The 16,308-nt window shown below is 34.0% G+C and overlaps 1 protein-coding gene and 1 long non-coding RNA gene across 3 annotated transcripts; one reads left to right on the top strand and one right to left on the bottom strand.

Annotated features, from left to right (window-relative positions):
• Positions 1-237: 237 nt before the first annotated feature.
• LOC117113612 (microsomal glutathione S-transferase 3-like) lies at positions 238-11,222 on the top strand. Of its 2 annotated transcripts, none has more exons than XM_033257008.1 (6): positions 238-402; positions 5,959-6,098; positions 6,315-6,379; positions 7,876-7,933; positions 8,701-8,773; positions 9,375-11,222. In XM_033257008.1, the coding sequence occupies exons 1-6, from the start codon at positions 243-245 to the stop codon at positions 9,482-9,484; spliced, it is 606 nt and encodes a 201-aa protein (XP_033112899.1). In that variant the 5' UTR covers positions 238-242; the 3' UTR covers positions 9,485-11,222. The 2 variants fall into 2 exon arrangements, with proteins under 2 accessions (XP_033112899.1, XP_033112900.1); XM_033257009.1 differs by having other exon boundaries at positions 276-402; positions 5,954-6,098.
• Positions 11,223-11,726: 504 nt separating this feature from the next.
• On the bottom strand, positions 11,727-14,222 carry LOC117113565. The gene is made up of 3 exons (XR_004446229.1): positions 14,037-14,222; positions 12,849-12,988; positions 11,727-12,347 (listed from the first exon to the last, which is right to left on the bottom strand). It is a non-coding gene; the product is annotated as an uncharacterized LOC117113565 (long non-coding RNA).
• Between the last annotated feature and the right edge of the window lie 2,086 nt (positions 14,223-16,308).

The following is a 16,308-nucleotide window of genomic DNA, read 5'->3' as shown; positions in this document are numbered from 1 at the left end:
CTTACCCTACAAAAGCCAACGAAAATCCCACTTTCTCATGAAAGCAGCAGATTCTATCCTTCAGAGTTAGCACATGGGATTTTTATTTTCTGAATGTAACTTTGCGTAATTTACGTCAAATCTTTACAATTTGGGTCAACCTATAGTAATTCGTGTCACCTTTTAAGCTTATTCGCGTCATATGCAGATGTGATTCGCGTCAACATTCGCATCATAAACGTGTTATGCTGTGGCGAACACATATGCTCGCGACAGCAGCTGACGTCTGCAGAAAGTCTATACCTGGGGATTTCATATCCGCCGCCGAGATAGAGCTGAGAGTCGATGATCCCCTCGGCGCCCCGGCACGCGAGTCTAGTTTACCGGTACACAAGCTACTCTTCTTTTCTTTAAAAAAGTCAGGTAAGATCTGCGCAATAAAGTACATTTATATACTGTATATATGCCAATATCTTGCATTATAATGTTCGATGTGCTTAGAATACCATATGAATGAGATTGAGATAAGTTTTAATGTAACTTTTTGAGAGTAAAAAGATTCACAGGCCAACCCCGCTTTTGTTGACTGTTTGCAAGCAATGTATACAATTGTTCGGGCGGTATAGGCGAGGGTGGTTTGTATTAATATTAGGCCCTAGGCCTAGAGAAGAATGGGTCCAGTCTGTTTTTTGCGAATGCCGGTCGTTCCTAAACGAACCCGGTTTGGAGGCCAATACAACTCCCTGGCCGAACGAATGTTGTAGAAACTGCCCTTTTTTGTTTGATACATTTGTCATAAGGGCACATAGAAAAAATTTTAGTTACCCAGATATCACTCTTTGAAAAAAAACAAAAATTATGAGGGAGGCCGTTTTTTTTTTTATCGGAACAGTAGATTATTTCGCTTTTGTTTTTATCTATGAGGGAGGGACTGTTTATATTTGGCCTGTAATAGTAAATATTGTATAAAAACTGGTTTAATTTTATAGTTTTTTAAAGAAAATGTATTTGAAGTCACACAATTGCATAGTTATTTTCATGCTGTTGAAATAATTTTTTTTTATTCCCGCATCAATATTTTCCGAATTTTTGGTGCGGGCGGGAGTGATAATCTAATAAATTTTTCTATTTGACCTAAACATAATATAACTTAAACTACTACTTAAACTACTACTGCATATAAATGCCCGGGATGCACCATTAGAGGTACTTCAGTACTGGTTCTTGGTAAATATAACAACTCCCTGGTAAATCCAAAGCAAGGTATAATTATGTCTGTATTTGATCAGTGTTGCATTCCAACTAGGTTCCAACTAGGGCTGGCCTGCCGTCGCCCAGTCCTTCTAGGTACATGAGGCCTCCTGCAATCAGCTTCTAAAGATGTGATCACGTGGCCTTGAATAAATAACACTAAATTCATTTTTTTGTGTTGAGTGAGTCAGCCAATTAGTCAATCTTTCCATTTATATGGTGCCATTCCAGCAGTTTTTGCTCTTGGTGCAATGTATATGGTACTGTAGTTAATAGTAAATGGAGTGACACCAACCTTGAGAGGTATGGTCCCTTCACAAGGTTAAATATATAGAAAAACTTGAAAAGATTCAACTCCATGTTACTACAGGGATGATTCTTGATTGTGATAATTGTAAGGAATGTCATATGAGATGCGACTGGAGGTGACTAAACTCCAATCACTCAAATCGCTTAGGGAAAGCAAGGATCTTGTCACATTCACAAAAGCTAAATTCCAGCAAATTCCTATAAATTTAACTATATACAGTATCTAAGCCAGTTGACAGTTATCCGTTCATCTCCTTGTTTCTGGTAATTATGCACACTGGTAATGGTATCATCAAAAGTGAGTCTACAGATATAGTTTTTTCCGCCGAGCGGTTGTCATGTGGGGTTAGCCTACTTCTTTAATAAAACGTTCAGAATCACTCGGTGAATCTATGAGATTGTTAAGCGCTTCAATAAATAATAAAAATAAATTTTTAACAAAAATTTTAAAAAGTACGAAAGTGTCAGTGGCCACTGTTGCACTGTTGCGTCGTGGCTCAATATCAGTTTTATCCACTGTCCGAATGTGTGGGCATGTGGCTTGATGGAGTAGGCCTGCAGATATTGAGTTGCATCCACAAACATGAGGAAACTTCCCCATTTACCAAATTTTCAATTTCTGAACAAGGTTTTGCGATCTCTTCTTATTTCTATGGTTGGATTCGGACGTAAACTCAATTACATGGGTAATCTACTAATAACCTCAGGGCTAAATGTGACGGTCGTTCGGACGAGTAAAATAACAATCCATTTACCCATTAATTTGACGGAAGTTACGTATTTTACAAGCTTCTGCAAGGTCAGAATTCTGAATAGTTCGTGACTATTAGCAATGTTTTCGCGGCAATTTCAATACTTCATACACAAATTTACGCTATTTCTGCTTACTTTTTATCTATTTTCTCTATGTTTTTATACAATTTACTCATTTCCTTGTGATTGTCCTTACAAATTGACACCGAATTATGATTAACCTAGCGAAACTAACTATCATGACAACTTTCGACGACGGATTTGATCTAAACCAAGCTTTTCGACGAAGAAAGTACAGCAACGACGAAGACAACGACCAGCGTGGAAAGAAAGCCTGGGCAACAATGCGAAGAATCATGCAGCATGGTTGCGAGCTTCTTTTTGTCCAGTTCAATCTGACCCGGCGTTGTTAACAAAATTATCTGAAGGGTCAACTTGTGACCTGGGCCTTGTTACGGGTGATTAATTACGCCTTGAGGCATGGTGTAATTGAAACATCCAGTAAAAAAGTTGGGTTTTTGGGCCAGATGTTTTTCGAATTTTCTATACCTTGGGGCATTATTTAATTGCCGCACGCGACCGCTCAGCTGGTGGTACCCAGTTAAATTTTACTCGTCCGAATCGGTCCTATTACTTCTTCAGGGAATTTTGTAACAAGATTAACATTGAAGCTAATTAGTTGTGAGTAGTTTATAAAAAGACTAGCACAATTGTCAAAAACTATGTTGAAACTTAACATAAGTCATTAATTTGTGAAATTCAAAATCATATTTATTATGATTTTTATTTTAAATTACAACTAAGCTAATAAAAATGCATAGCTTTTGAACAACAGGTTTTTAAAATTTTCCATCCTAGTTTTTAAATACTATACTGGTAATTTATTGACAAATAGCAATGCCTGCTGTGATAATGACTCTTAAGTAGAGGTACAGTATTCTTCTTTGATGTTTAATTGGATTATTGGAATAAGACTGGCAAAACCTGGTTTGCCAACCTTCCCCTTTAAAGGGTCTGCTGGTAAATGCATGGAGAAATTGGTTTTCTAATTCTAAATTCCTCCATGGTAAATGGGACAGTAACAGCATGGGTCGAATTGTGACTGGTGTAGCAGGGGCCACTGGCCAAATTAAGAAAAGAAAGAAAAAACATAAATAAAAATAAATATTTAAAAAAAGAAGCAAAAACGATAATTTAAATATAATAATAGTAAATAAATAAATAATTATACTGGTGTTTGCTGGAAGGTGTGCACTGCGAAACCTTTCACTGTGCCCTGTATGATTTTTGCTGCTTTTATATACATTTATAATTTTTTTTTCCCCAATTTTTGTATTATTCAAAAAATTGTATTATTATATTTATATACGAGTTTATGTGTATTTTTGATGTTATTTGATGTTTTTTGTTCAGGGCATTTTCCATTAGTTTGGACTTTGAGTCTGTGGAACCTGTTCTTTTGCATCTGTTTTCTTTTGTGATGTTTCTTTTTGTGAGTCACAATAAATTGTAATTTCGAATGGATGTATTGAACTGTACAGGGTTATACCATGCATTAACATTCAATTTAACTCATACCCAATAGCGCTGGTATGCAAGGTTCAGTGTAAATGCCACTTTCCTTTGTTGTTTGGCAAGTTAGAGCTAAGAATAGATATTACAAGATCTCTTTAACAAGGTTCATATGGGATTATAGCCAGATGAAGTAGCTGATCTGCTTGCCAAGTTAATTGGATTAAATCCACTAATCGCGTTCGACGTTAAGGTTTAGAGCGAGATATAAACTACCAGAAATTCGGAAAACACATCATTAGACAGGAAGTACAATCGCATGGTTGGTAATTACTGTTCATTTTCGCGCGACTAGTTTATGCTAGATCGAGACTATAGGCGTAAGCTAGGCCTAGGTCTTGGCGGCTGATTAGACTGGCCGAGGAGTCCAGCTGGAGGGTTTACACTGGGTTTTTCCCCAAGTATTTCGTTTAGTGCGTGGTAGTGTGAGCATGCCGATTTCGGGTCATCCCTTATTACATTGGCCGACACCTTGCCCGTCCCACGAATAAAAACGTCTCTCACAGCCTTGTGGTCTGCTCTTAGATTTTTCAACTTTGTCACAACAATTGCCGATGTTATGCTATTGTGGCCTAAGTCCCGCATTCTCTCTGCTGTCCTTTCGTGGACACCAGCCTACTGACAATACAATTTATCTTCAACTTTTTCGGCGATTTCTGGCTCCCTCCAGATATCTATTAAATCGCATTCCTGCGCATACGTCCAGAGATGCCGTTTCTTTTTGGCAATTATTCTATTAAAAATTTTAGATACGCATGAAGTTAAAGAGATACCCCGGTAGTTATTAAGGTCCTTTCGGTCTCCTTTTTTATGAATAGGTATGATAATACTAGTACTCCAATCACTTGGAATCTGTTCTAAGCTTATGATTTTTGTGAACAATTGTAACAGCGATTTAATAAGACAATTGCCTCCGTTTTTAAGTAATTCGTTTGTTATGGAATCTAATCCAGGGGCTTTATTATTCTTTGCATGTGAAATTGCTTCTTCCAGAATGTCAAAATCGATCAGAATGTTATATAGATAATTTCCATCATTATCATCTGTACATGGAAATATATCTTTTGATGTTTAATTGGATTATTGGGATAAGACTGGCAAAACCTGGTCTGCTGGTAAATGCATGGAGGAATTGGTTTTCTAATTCTAAATTCCTCCATGGTAAATGGGACAGTAACAGCATGGGTCGAATTGTGACTGGTGTAGCAGGGGCCACTGGCCAAATTAAGAAAAGAAAAACAAAAAAAAAGTAAATAAAAATAAATATTTAAAAAAAGAAGCAAAAACGATAATTTAAATATAATAATAGTAAATTAATAAATAAATTATTATACTGGTGTTTGCTGGAAGGTGTGCACTGCGAAACCTTTCACTGTGCCCTGTATGATTTTTGCTGCTTTTATATACATTTATATATTTTTTCTTTCCAAATTTTTGTTTTATTCAAAAAATTGTATTATTGTATTTATATATGAGTTTATGTGTATTTTTGATGTTATTTGATGTTTTTCGTTCAGGGCGTTTTCCATTAGTTTGGACTTTGAGTCTGTGGAACCTGTCCTTTTGCATCTGATTCTTTTTGTGTCTGATGTTTTGTGATGTTTCTTTTTGTGAGTCGCAATAAATTGTAATTTTGAATGGATGTATTGAACTGTACAGGGTTATACCATGCATTAAAATTCAATTTAACTCATACCCAATAGTGCTGGTATGCAAGGTTCAGTGTAAATGCCACTTTCCTTTGTTGTTTGGCAAGTTAGACCTAAGAATAGATATTACAAGATCTCTTTGTGACTTGCGCATTTGTAGCTCTGACAAAAATATATCTTTGGTAATTTAAAGTTTTGCTCTCTGAATCTAAATCATAATTTTATATGTTTCTCCTAAAGCATACAGAATCCAAAATAAATAATTCAAGAAATATTTATGGAGTGAGGAACTCTGTAGTTTTTGGGTTTTTTTTCTCTCTAGTGGAGCTACAGCATAGCTTGGTGGTTTAGATGTTTGCCTTTCAATCAAAGTCTTTGTTATCTGTTAATTAACTCCATGATCAATAGTCACCAAAATCCTTATACATATATTTTGTTAGTGTAGGATTTGCCAAGATGCCTTCCGTATTATCAACGCTACCAAAAGAATATGGATATGTTATAGCAACTGGAACAATTAGTTATTTCATGCTGCAGTACATGGTCTTGAAAGTAGTTATGGCAAGAAAAAAGTACAAAATCAAAGTAAGACACAAATTATTTTTAGAATATCACTAATGAGACACTGACTGTAAAGGACATACCTTATTTTTCTGGCTTGGTAAAAATAAGCCAAAAAATGTTGTGATTTGTAATTCGGTTACTGCGTAATTGCCCACATAATTATTAATATTAATAATAGGTTCTATATTATAAGATAAGTAATATGTCTTTCAATTTTTTTTTTTTATCTTTTAACAGTACCCCATCATGTACAGTGAAGATCAACCTGTATTCAACTGTGTGCAAAGAGTACACGCAAATACGTAAGCTACAGTACTGTTAAATCCTACCCAGACTATCAAATTTATTTGACAAAAACGTGACATGCCCAAATATGGTCATGTCATCACATCATGACCATATATAGGCACATCATGACTATGAGGCATGTTGTGGCAAAATAGCTAAGTACCAACAATTGAAATTAAAGTTATTGGTATTTTCAGATACCTGAGTATGTGATATTTAAAATGAGGGGTCATTCATTGAAATGGGACATTTCAAGCCTAAGTTATTGGAAAGTGAAATTACAGTACTCTTAGAGTCAAGATAAACATGATTTTGAGTAATTGCCTTTCAAATTTATTTGTGCATACATTGTTTAATAGAATGAACTATCAAAATAACATTAAATAAACAATTCCAGAACTAATTCGTTGGGACATGATTAATAAGACATTAAACTGTTGATCTATAGTGAAAGACAAAATTGGATTTTTAGGCAATTTTTTGAGCTCCTATGTTTATAGTTCATTTACTCAATACTGGACTGTCTGACAACTTAAAGTCAGGCTCCGGAGGAAAAAAATTTTTTGATATGTTGTAGAACTGATTTTTCTAAGACAGAAAAAAGTTGTTTGACGAAAAACTGGGGAACGGTGAATGAGATACAGATTTTTAAATATTTAAAAACTGGGGGAATAAGGTGTAAAAATGGGCAGTTACGCCCCTTTTCCCCCCAGTTTTTAAATATTAAAAAATCTGTATCTCATTCACCGTTCCCCAGTTTTTTCGTCAAACAACTTTTTTCTGTCTTAGAAAAATCAGTTCTACAATATATCAAAAAATTTTTTCCCTCCGGAGCCTGACTTTAACTATTCGCCACGACATGCCTCATATATCGGCATACAGCAGTTTTTTGTCAAAGAAAAGCTGACAGTGACATGTGAACAAAACTTTACTAATCAATTATGTAAAGTTTCATTGAAAAGCAGTCCTCTAAGTACCATCAGTTTATATGGTATTTGATTGGTCGAAATTACATTGCCCTTGATTCTGTTTCCGCCAGGTATATAGTCCATTTTCATAATGTTGTTTTACAGATAAGATGGCTTGATATACTGATAGCAAGCCTATAGCCATAAGATTACTAAAATAATTTGAAATCGGGTATTTTATCAAAGGTCAAGACTGCTTGCCTTTATTTATCTGTGGACCAAATAGTCTCAGCTAAAGAAAAATAAGTACATAAATTTATCCCCTCCTGACACTATTTTTAAGTTAAGTTTTGTGGTAGGTTCAGATCCAAAATAATTATTAGAAAAAATGAAATTTTTCATTTATCTATGGTAGAAAATATGTACAGAATTGTTGGCTAGCCGGAAACTTTGTAACCGTTTTAAATACCTTTCTTTCATTAAATTATTGAGCAACTAACTTAGTTGTTTTATTGTTTGAGATTATTAGCTCTGTACAGAGACCAGATAACATTTAACATTGCATATATGCATTTACTGTGGTTTTTTTTGCTTATTTTCAGATTGGAAAGTTATCCATCATTCTTATTCTTTCTTCTGACTAGTGGTCTTCGTTACCCAGTATGTATTGTTATATTATTCAATTACATTAATGACAGTGGAGTGGAGTTGAATAGTGGTTGAGATGCAGGGTCCTGGGTTCAATTCCTGTAACAGCAGGAATTTTTCTCGCAACTAAAAACAACTGTATTCCCTAAAAACCTTTGCTGATAAAAGCATTGTGATATTTCTTTTATTTAATACGGACCCTGAGGCCAGCCTACCTTCTAGGATATGCTGGAAGGTTCACCCTCTATAAATGTAGTTTTAAAAATATATATGACATGTATTTTTTTATTATATAATATCTAATATTTTGTAGCTTCCCTATTGTCACAAAACATATCTTTTCAAAAATTAGCATTATCATTCTTTACATTATTACTCAAAATGCAACCATTTATCTAAAATTAAAGAAATTAATATTATTAATTAATTAGGATTTATATTTTTTATTCTGCCTTTGACTGGATACAATAAATTTTTCAGTACAAAAGTGCAATGGTCAAGTTTAAAATATATTTGGGACCAATAAAAGAGTTACCTTAATAAAGGTGTCTAGCCGTACAGGTACAGCACATATAAAGTCCTTGGTTAAAATATTGACCTTGCTTTGTGGCCAAAATATTGCTTCAGTTTTTACTGTGTTGTGTTTTTCAACAAAATATGTAATTTTGATTCTGTTTAGCATTTGAGAATTCTACATCCACAATTGTTTAAAAAATTAGTGAATAAGTGATTTTACAAAATCTTTGAAAGCTTTCTATTTATTTTAATTCTTCACTCAGCGAGCTGCTACCGGCTGCGGAATGCTATGGATTCTTAGCCGTTTCCTGTATTCAATTGGATACTCTACTGGAAGTAAGTTTTTAAAATGGTGTTTTTAGCTAAACCATGTTAAATTATGGATGCAATTTGAATAAGAGCCAGAAAGTTGGGATGTTTCAAACAATCACATTCATTGCAGTTCTCAAAACTCTACAGAGTACAACACAAATTATAACATTTGTTAATAAATTGAAAATTTTAATATAAATGTATAAAAATATTTATAAATACAGTACATCATATACCGTATTAGAACTGTGGCCTGGTAATTTACATACTTGTTTAGCTATCGTCTTTAGTAAAATTCTTGTATAAGCTACATTCACTCCAAATCCAATTTTCAGATTGGAAAGCCTACCGAACCGATTAGAAAATCAATGCAGTGTATAAGAATAGGGACATTGGTGTTCAGCGCATCAGAAACACTGATGTGAAAGGAGATTAATACAACAAAGTGCATTCCTTCAAGATCAGGCTTTCTTGTGCATGTTCTCTGGCTCGAAACTTGCCAGTGTCAGTCTGAGTTTGTTTGCCCTGTAAAGGCAGTTAATACTCCAATTACCATTTCCCTTGAATGTTGCTTTTCCTGTGTATACTTATGAAGTTTTTTTTTTTTTTTTGCTTTTTCCTTCAGATCCAGAGAAACGTCACTATGGAGCCTTTGGATTCTTTCCATTCGCTGGTCTTGTGGGCATGACAATTAAGATGACAGGAGGACATCTTGGCTGGTGGTCCTGTTGTTAGAATCACCATGTGGTTGATTATGTATTTAGATGGTTGATGGTGTATTTAGATGTATGACGGTCAATTTGAATGGCTGATGGGTCATTCTGACTGGATATGAATTCATTGAATGAATGGTAGTATTAGTGCAAATAGATTACTAGGCACTTTGATTGCTATTGGAATCTATTAATGTCTATGTGGCCATTTTGTTGGCATTCAGTCCAGCTAAGTGGTTTGAAATTCACCGTATATAGAGACTCAGAAAGAGGGGCAAATAATCATTAATGCTTTGGCGTTAAGATTAAGGTAAATCAAGGTACAGGTAAATCAATTCATCTATATAGTTCTAGGTAGTTCTCAGGACATCTAATTGGTTCCTAGTCCATCTCAGTGGTTCCCAGAGTCAATTTAAATAATTCCCAGTTCAATCAAAGTAGTTCCCAGTCCATCTTGCTGGTTTCCAGTCACTCTGCTGGTTCCCAGTCCATCTTATTAGTTATCAGTCCATCCTGTTGGTTCCCAGTCTATTCATTGATCCATTCAGATAACCAGTGGTATATGTTATATAGCTGGCAGCCCTTTTGTTCATATAAAAATGATGTCCATCTAAATACGCTTCAGATCATTTGGATATGCTAGTCGACCATTACAAGCAGGGATAGATAAGGATTGAATTTAATTTTCATATAATTATTACAACTATAAGCAGATTGCATGGTTCTATGTTTGTATTTGAATTTGTTCTATGAACTCAAAGTAAACAGAAATATTTGTAATTTTAGAATAGGCATTGTCCAAAAATTTTGATGAATCATCAATCATGTGATAGATGATTACATAAAGCTCTGTCTTCATTATCAAGTTTAATGTAAGAAATGTGTGTGAATTGCCCATATATGGGCATGATGATGTCATATCACATCCATATATGGGCATTATGATGTCATATCCATATATGGGAATGATGATGTCATGTCATATCCATATATGGCATGGTGATGTCATATCACATCCATATATGGCCATGATGATGTCATATTGTATCCATATATGGGTATGATGTCATCACATCAATATACTGTATGGCCATGATGTTATATCGCATCCATATATAGCCATGATGATGTCATATCACATTCATATAAAGCCATGATGATGTAATATCCCATCTATATATGGGCATGATGTCATATATCCATTCATGGGAATCAAATCACTAGCATTTGTTACATCACATCTGACAGTAAGGATAGATCTACAGTATTAACAATTAATTTTATAGATTTGTGCAAATTTCTTCCAAAATGTTTAAATTCTCCACTCCTATAGGTAAAGTTCTGTCCACTCTATCAAATATCTGTGATTTCTCCACGAATGAAATATTATAATTTAATATCATTTAACATCAGGTTATCAGTACTGCTGGTTATTAATTATCTTCTCATATGAATTTATACTTTGCAAAAAACCAGGAGATAGTGTGATCAATATTTTGGTTTTAGATTTACAGTAAATGTTATATCAGTTGCTATGGAGAAGGAATTACACATTAATTCTAGTAGTCTTAATTATATCTATATATTTGTTTTCATAAGATTAAGTAAATTGAAATATTTGTTTATTAGTTGGTAAAACATTTTGTGTTAATTTTTAATTGGTAGTGATTGCAAATAGATTATTGCCCTGTAATTATATTGTATATAGATTAAGATTCATGAATGCAGATTTCTGTGTCAATAAAGTAAAGCAATACAGATATCAGTGAATTTCCTTTTTCTTATCTTGAAAATGTTCAAAATTATTATTATTAAAATTATCATTATTATTATTATTATCATCTTATTATTATAATAATAATTATTATTGTAAAACCAACAACAATAACAGCAACATTACAATAATAATAAAACAGTAACTATAATATATTATAGTATTTACATCGAAAGTAATATACAGTATAACAAAACTAATAATATGGTTATAACAATACACAATTTAAATAAAAGTACTAAAAAATGACGCTAGTACAGTATAACAAAATACTAATAAACTACTTTGCTCGCACTTAAAGCACTTGACTTTTATTATAGACTACAGTAGTTGCAGTTTTTGTGATCGAATGACTTCGTGTACAATGTACAAATCGTCCATGCGTAAAACTTACTCAATGAACGCCATAAAATCGGCGCTAAACATAGGCTTTAGCAATATCAATGTTTATTCAAAACAGGACTGAATACATATGGATAATAATAAAGTACCGGTTGAAACAAATGAATTTAACTCGTTTTGTCCTACACACTTGACTTTTGTACAGGAGACCATGTGGTCTCTGGTACAAAAGTTTTCTCATGGAAAAGTGCATGTTCTGGGGTTTCAAAATATATTTACATTTACCTAGAGTTTGTCACAAAAGGATGACAGACTGCGCAATGTACTTCAGGTTATTTTTGAACACAGATTTACTATTCTTTGCAAGGCGTTCGTGTCTTTAAGATTTACATTGCCAAACCACATAATAAATATGGAATTTTCAACAAACCAGTTATAAAAAGCTTATTTTTATTTACTTTAAATATTTAGTTTCTAAGTATGTATAATCTCTGGTTTCATTTTTTAATTAAGGTATCAGCATTTAATCCCCAGCTGACATTGTCTTTAAATATAGTACCAAGGTACTTGCAAGAATTTACTACAATCTCAACTGGTTCGTTATTCAAGTATAAAGTACAATGTTGGTAGCGCATTCAAGTAAATAACTGTCTTATTTCCGGGGGGATTTTTTTTATACTGCAGCTTATGCTTGCTACATATATCCAGCTTTCAAGCTATATACAGACGAATACTTGGCTACGACATATCGACAGTGAAACCATTGTTACTGTGGAAGAAGAGAAAAGAGAACATAAAAATGAACGCACCGAAGGACTTACGTACCTTCCTGGAATTCTGGACTAGGAACAAAATTGAGGAAATATATACATGGTTGAGAGTGTTCCAGAATCTAAGTAATGCCTAATTAATTTCCACAATATTAAGGCAGACATAAGCAAATTTAAACTAAATTAAGAGGAAGGGAGTTGACCACCGCCGATAGAAAGGGAATGGAATCATCTATGATTGAGAGTGTAACTATATAATATGCTGTTTTTATAAGGCCGTCACGCCAAACACTATATCAAATGCTTTTCGGAAGTGGGATGGCTAGATATCGTATTTTTTCCTTCTTAATTTAGACGTGCATATTAGAATACCTTTAAGGGTAAAAATATGATCTTCGCATCTATACTATGTTGGAATCTTTTCAATTTGGATTAATTTGTTAAAAATATTATTATTGACATGTGTGCTGTTCAAAAAACATGTTTAAAATAAAACTTACGAATTTATCAAAGGGCTGTTTATTTTTTGAACGCTTCCTCAAAAAATACATGGCTAACACAACTACGGTTATTATAAGAACGGGAATACTGTTGAACACTATCCAAACCTGAGAACTGGATGACGAGGGCGGTATTGCTTCTGTAAAAAAATTATGGTGTTAATTAGGAAAAATAAATAAGATTTTGTTGTTTATTAATACAGTATAAATATAAGATTGCGATGTAATGTAAACAAAAGGATTGTAGTGTTTATAAGAAATACGAATAAAACTATTACGATGTTTATTAAAAAATTATAAATAAAAATATTACTATGTTCATAAGAAATACAATATACATTAAACAATTTACGGTGTTTGTGTATAGAAATAAAAATATCTCCTATAAGCGGGATAAATATATCTTAAATAAGCGGGATCGCGATTATAGAGGACGGTTAACTTCTCAGAAAATCCGACTAAAATTACGCCTAACAAATTTATCTGGTACAATATAAATCCAAATTACAAGTATCTGAGATAGTCTACACAACTTGTGAATATTTGAGTAAATTTGTGAAATAGGGATACCCACCACATGCAATTTTACGAGCTCTACGCCAGGCCCAATAATTCAAGATCTTAGCGATTTGAACTGACGGTCATTGACCTCCGCAAACGGTCATTGATCTATCGCAAAGTTGGACTGTACGTAACATTAACCATAGTGGCAGGCCAATTCAACAGGCGTTTCGGATACCAAGCATCCTGATATTATATTGCGTATATTGTATTGGATTTACATTTATTACTGTGCAACAAACTGTAAGTCTTTATTTTTGGCGCGGAAACTCTAATCACGTGACCATAATATTTACGTTTTCACCCGCCAAACACGTCACTGGATAACAACACTCACGTGACAATAATATTTACGTTTTAATTCATCAAGGTTAGAACAAACCGGCTGTTAATTGTTACTAATCATACTCTACACCTGGTCACTAATCACAAACGAAGGCAGCTGTCTATTCTTCCGACAATCAAGTCTAGCTTTCTAAGTTATATGGTCAATTCGCACTGTGCTTACTTAGTTTTATTCTAATTACCGTACGCTATAGCCTTTGAGTAGGCGTACTTTGAATGCCAGATAAATCTAAAAAGAAAAAAAAACGTATTACGCAGTAGCCAAGGGCAAAAATACGTTACCCAGGGGCTATATACGAGTCCTCTGATACTGAGGGTGAAGCTATAACTTTCCTTCAAAAATACAGCGACGATGCAAATGATGTATCCTTGTTAGTATTAGTGAGGATACCGACACCAACACTTCACACAATACACAAACTATACATGGGGGGCATCTACAAAACGACACCAGCTTGAACACTTCACACAATGCACAGACTATACATACAGGACGACGGACACATTGACCTATTACCAACGGATACTAAATTGATTGTAGATTCCTACTCGAGAAACTTTACAGTGAATGAAAATGAACTAATCAATTTGAAATCATTCATAAATTTAACAAAATATCAAATAACAATATTTATTGTTATTACTGTTATTGTTATTAATGATAATGATTTTAATAAAAATAATAATAGAAATTTTCTATATAGAAAGCGATTGGCGGTGGACGGAGATATGCTCTCTACTGAGTGCTCTTGATATTATAATTATTGTCGCCACCGCCGTCGTCGTCTTCATCATCGTCATTATCATTTTTATCATTATTATTTTTATCATTATCATTTTTATCATTATAATTATAATTATTATTACTATTATTATTAGGCTTTTGTGTGGTTTTGTTGCATGCTATTGCTGTCATTAAGGTTGAGCAGATAGATATACTAATCTATTAACATCATCTGTTTGATTTTAAAACAATTTATTATAACAGTTTCAGATAAATTCGTTTGTAGTCTATAAAATACCCCTTTGTCTGGCCTACCTTTTTTTTTAAAACTGAATGCAATGGAATTGCTATATTTGCCGTTTTCACCGACAAAGAATACGTTTTCAGCTCTACAACTGTAGGTTCCTTCATCACGTTGATTAAATGTCTTTATTTCTAATATTTCATCGTTGAAAATGTAATTGTCAGAAGCACTGTCTATGACGTCGCCCTCATGGAACCACGTGAACAAACTCACCTCCGGATACGACGATACTTTACATGACATAGATATTTGCGTACCTTCAGGTATACGTGTACGTGTGTCATTTAGTGTCTGAATTTTAGGGTTATCCAGATCTGTTGATAACAATCATAACCGTAATCATTATGATCATGATGATGACAGTGATGATGATAATGATGATGATAGGCCTGATGATGACTGTGATGATGATGTTGATAGGTCTATTGTGGATAATGATGATGATTGCTTTTGTGAATTATAAATGAAAAATGTAATAATAAATTCGTATTATTGAAGCCGATAGTATCAGGCCCGTAGCCAGGTCATTTCAAAGGGGGGGGGGGTTCTCTGGGCGTGGGGTCCAGAGGCCTGGGCCCCCGGTGGGGTCGGGGGCGAAGCCCCGAAGCCAGAGCAGTTGTGTTTATATAGGTCTATATAATGTTATAAAAGCAGTTATGTTTTGAAAAAGATCTATGTAATAAAAAGGTGGTAAATATGATAAAATTAGAAAATATTTCGTGAGTGGATTTCCCGTACGATTAAAAATCGTAACTGTACTGCACCGTGAGTGGATTTCCCGTACGACTAAACATCGTAACGGTACTTGTCAGGGGCGGATCCAGAAATGTCCAAAAGGGGGGGCCGGAAGGGGGGCCGAAAGTTGGGCTGTTGAGCCAACACTGTCGTAGGGGGTCCGGGGGCATGCCCCGTGGAATTTTTGTGTTCTAGAGGCCCGAACATAACATTTGAGACATTCTGGGCTATTATTTTTTTCTTTTTCCCTCTTGTTTTTCTTTTTTCTTTTTTTACTTCCCAAAAGGGGGGGGGGGCCGGGGCCGGGCCGGCCCCTCCTAAATCCGCCCCTGCTTGTTTTGGTCTACAGGAGTTCGTGCTACGGACAGGTCATTCCATTCATAGAAGAAGCCATTTCATGGAGAAAGTGTAACTTTTAGCAAAGGTTTGTCTACGTCGAAACTAACTCCGGCTATATAAAAATTGATTAGAATAATATTGAAAATGTTATTCGTGTTAATGAATAGATAAAGATTACTAGGCCTAATATGTCCATTTTTATTGATCTAATCTACGTGTATTTACTTTCATAGTTTATATTTAAATATTTGAAATTGTTTATAAATTTATTTAAAATATTATATGAAATAATGTAATCATTAAATTTATAATAATTGATATTTCAATAAAGCAAAAGATTGAAACATGTTAAATACAGACACAAAGTATACATAAACCTATTTCTAGATTACAGAAAATATGTAAATCTGTATTAAAATGATATAAATTTATATATATACATAGAAATATTA

This window comes from Anneissia japonica, unplaced genomic scaffold (genome assembly GCF_011630105.1).
Source record: "Anneissia japonica isolate Jap-2015-1 unplaced genomic scaffold, ASM1163010v1 scaffold287748_len1686314_cov196, whole genome shotgun sequence".
NCBI classification, from domain to species: domain Eukaryota; kingdom Metazoa; phylum Echinodermata; class Crinoidea; order Comatulida; family Comatulidae; genus Anneissia; species Anneissia japonica.
This window is presented reverse-complemented; position numbering and strand designations above follow the sequence as displayed.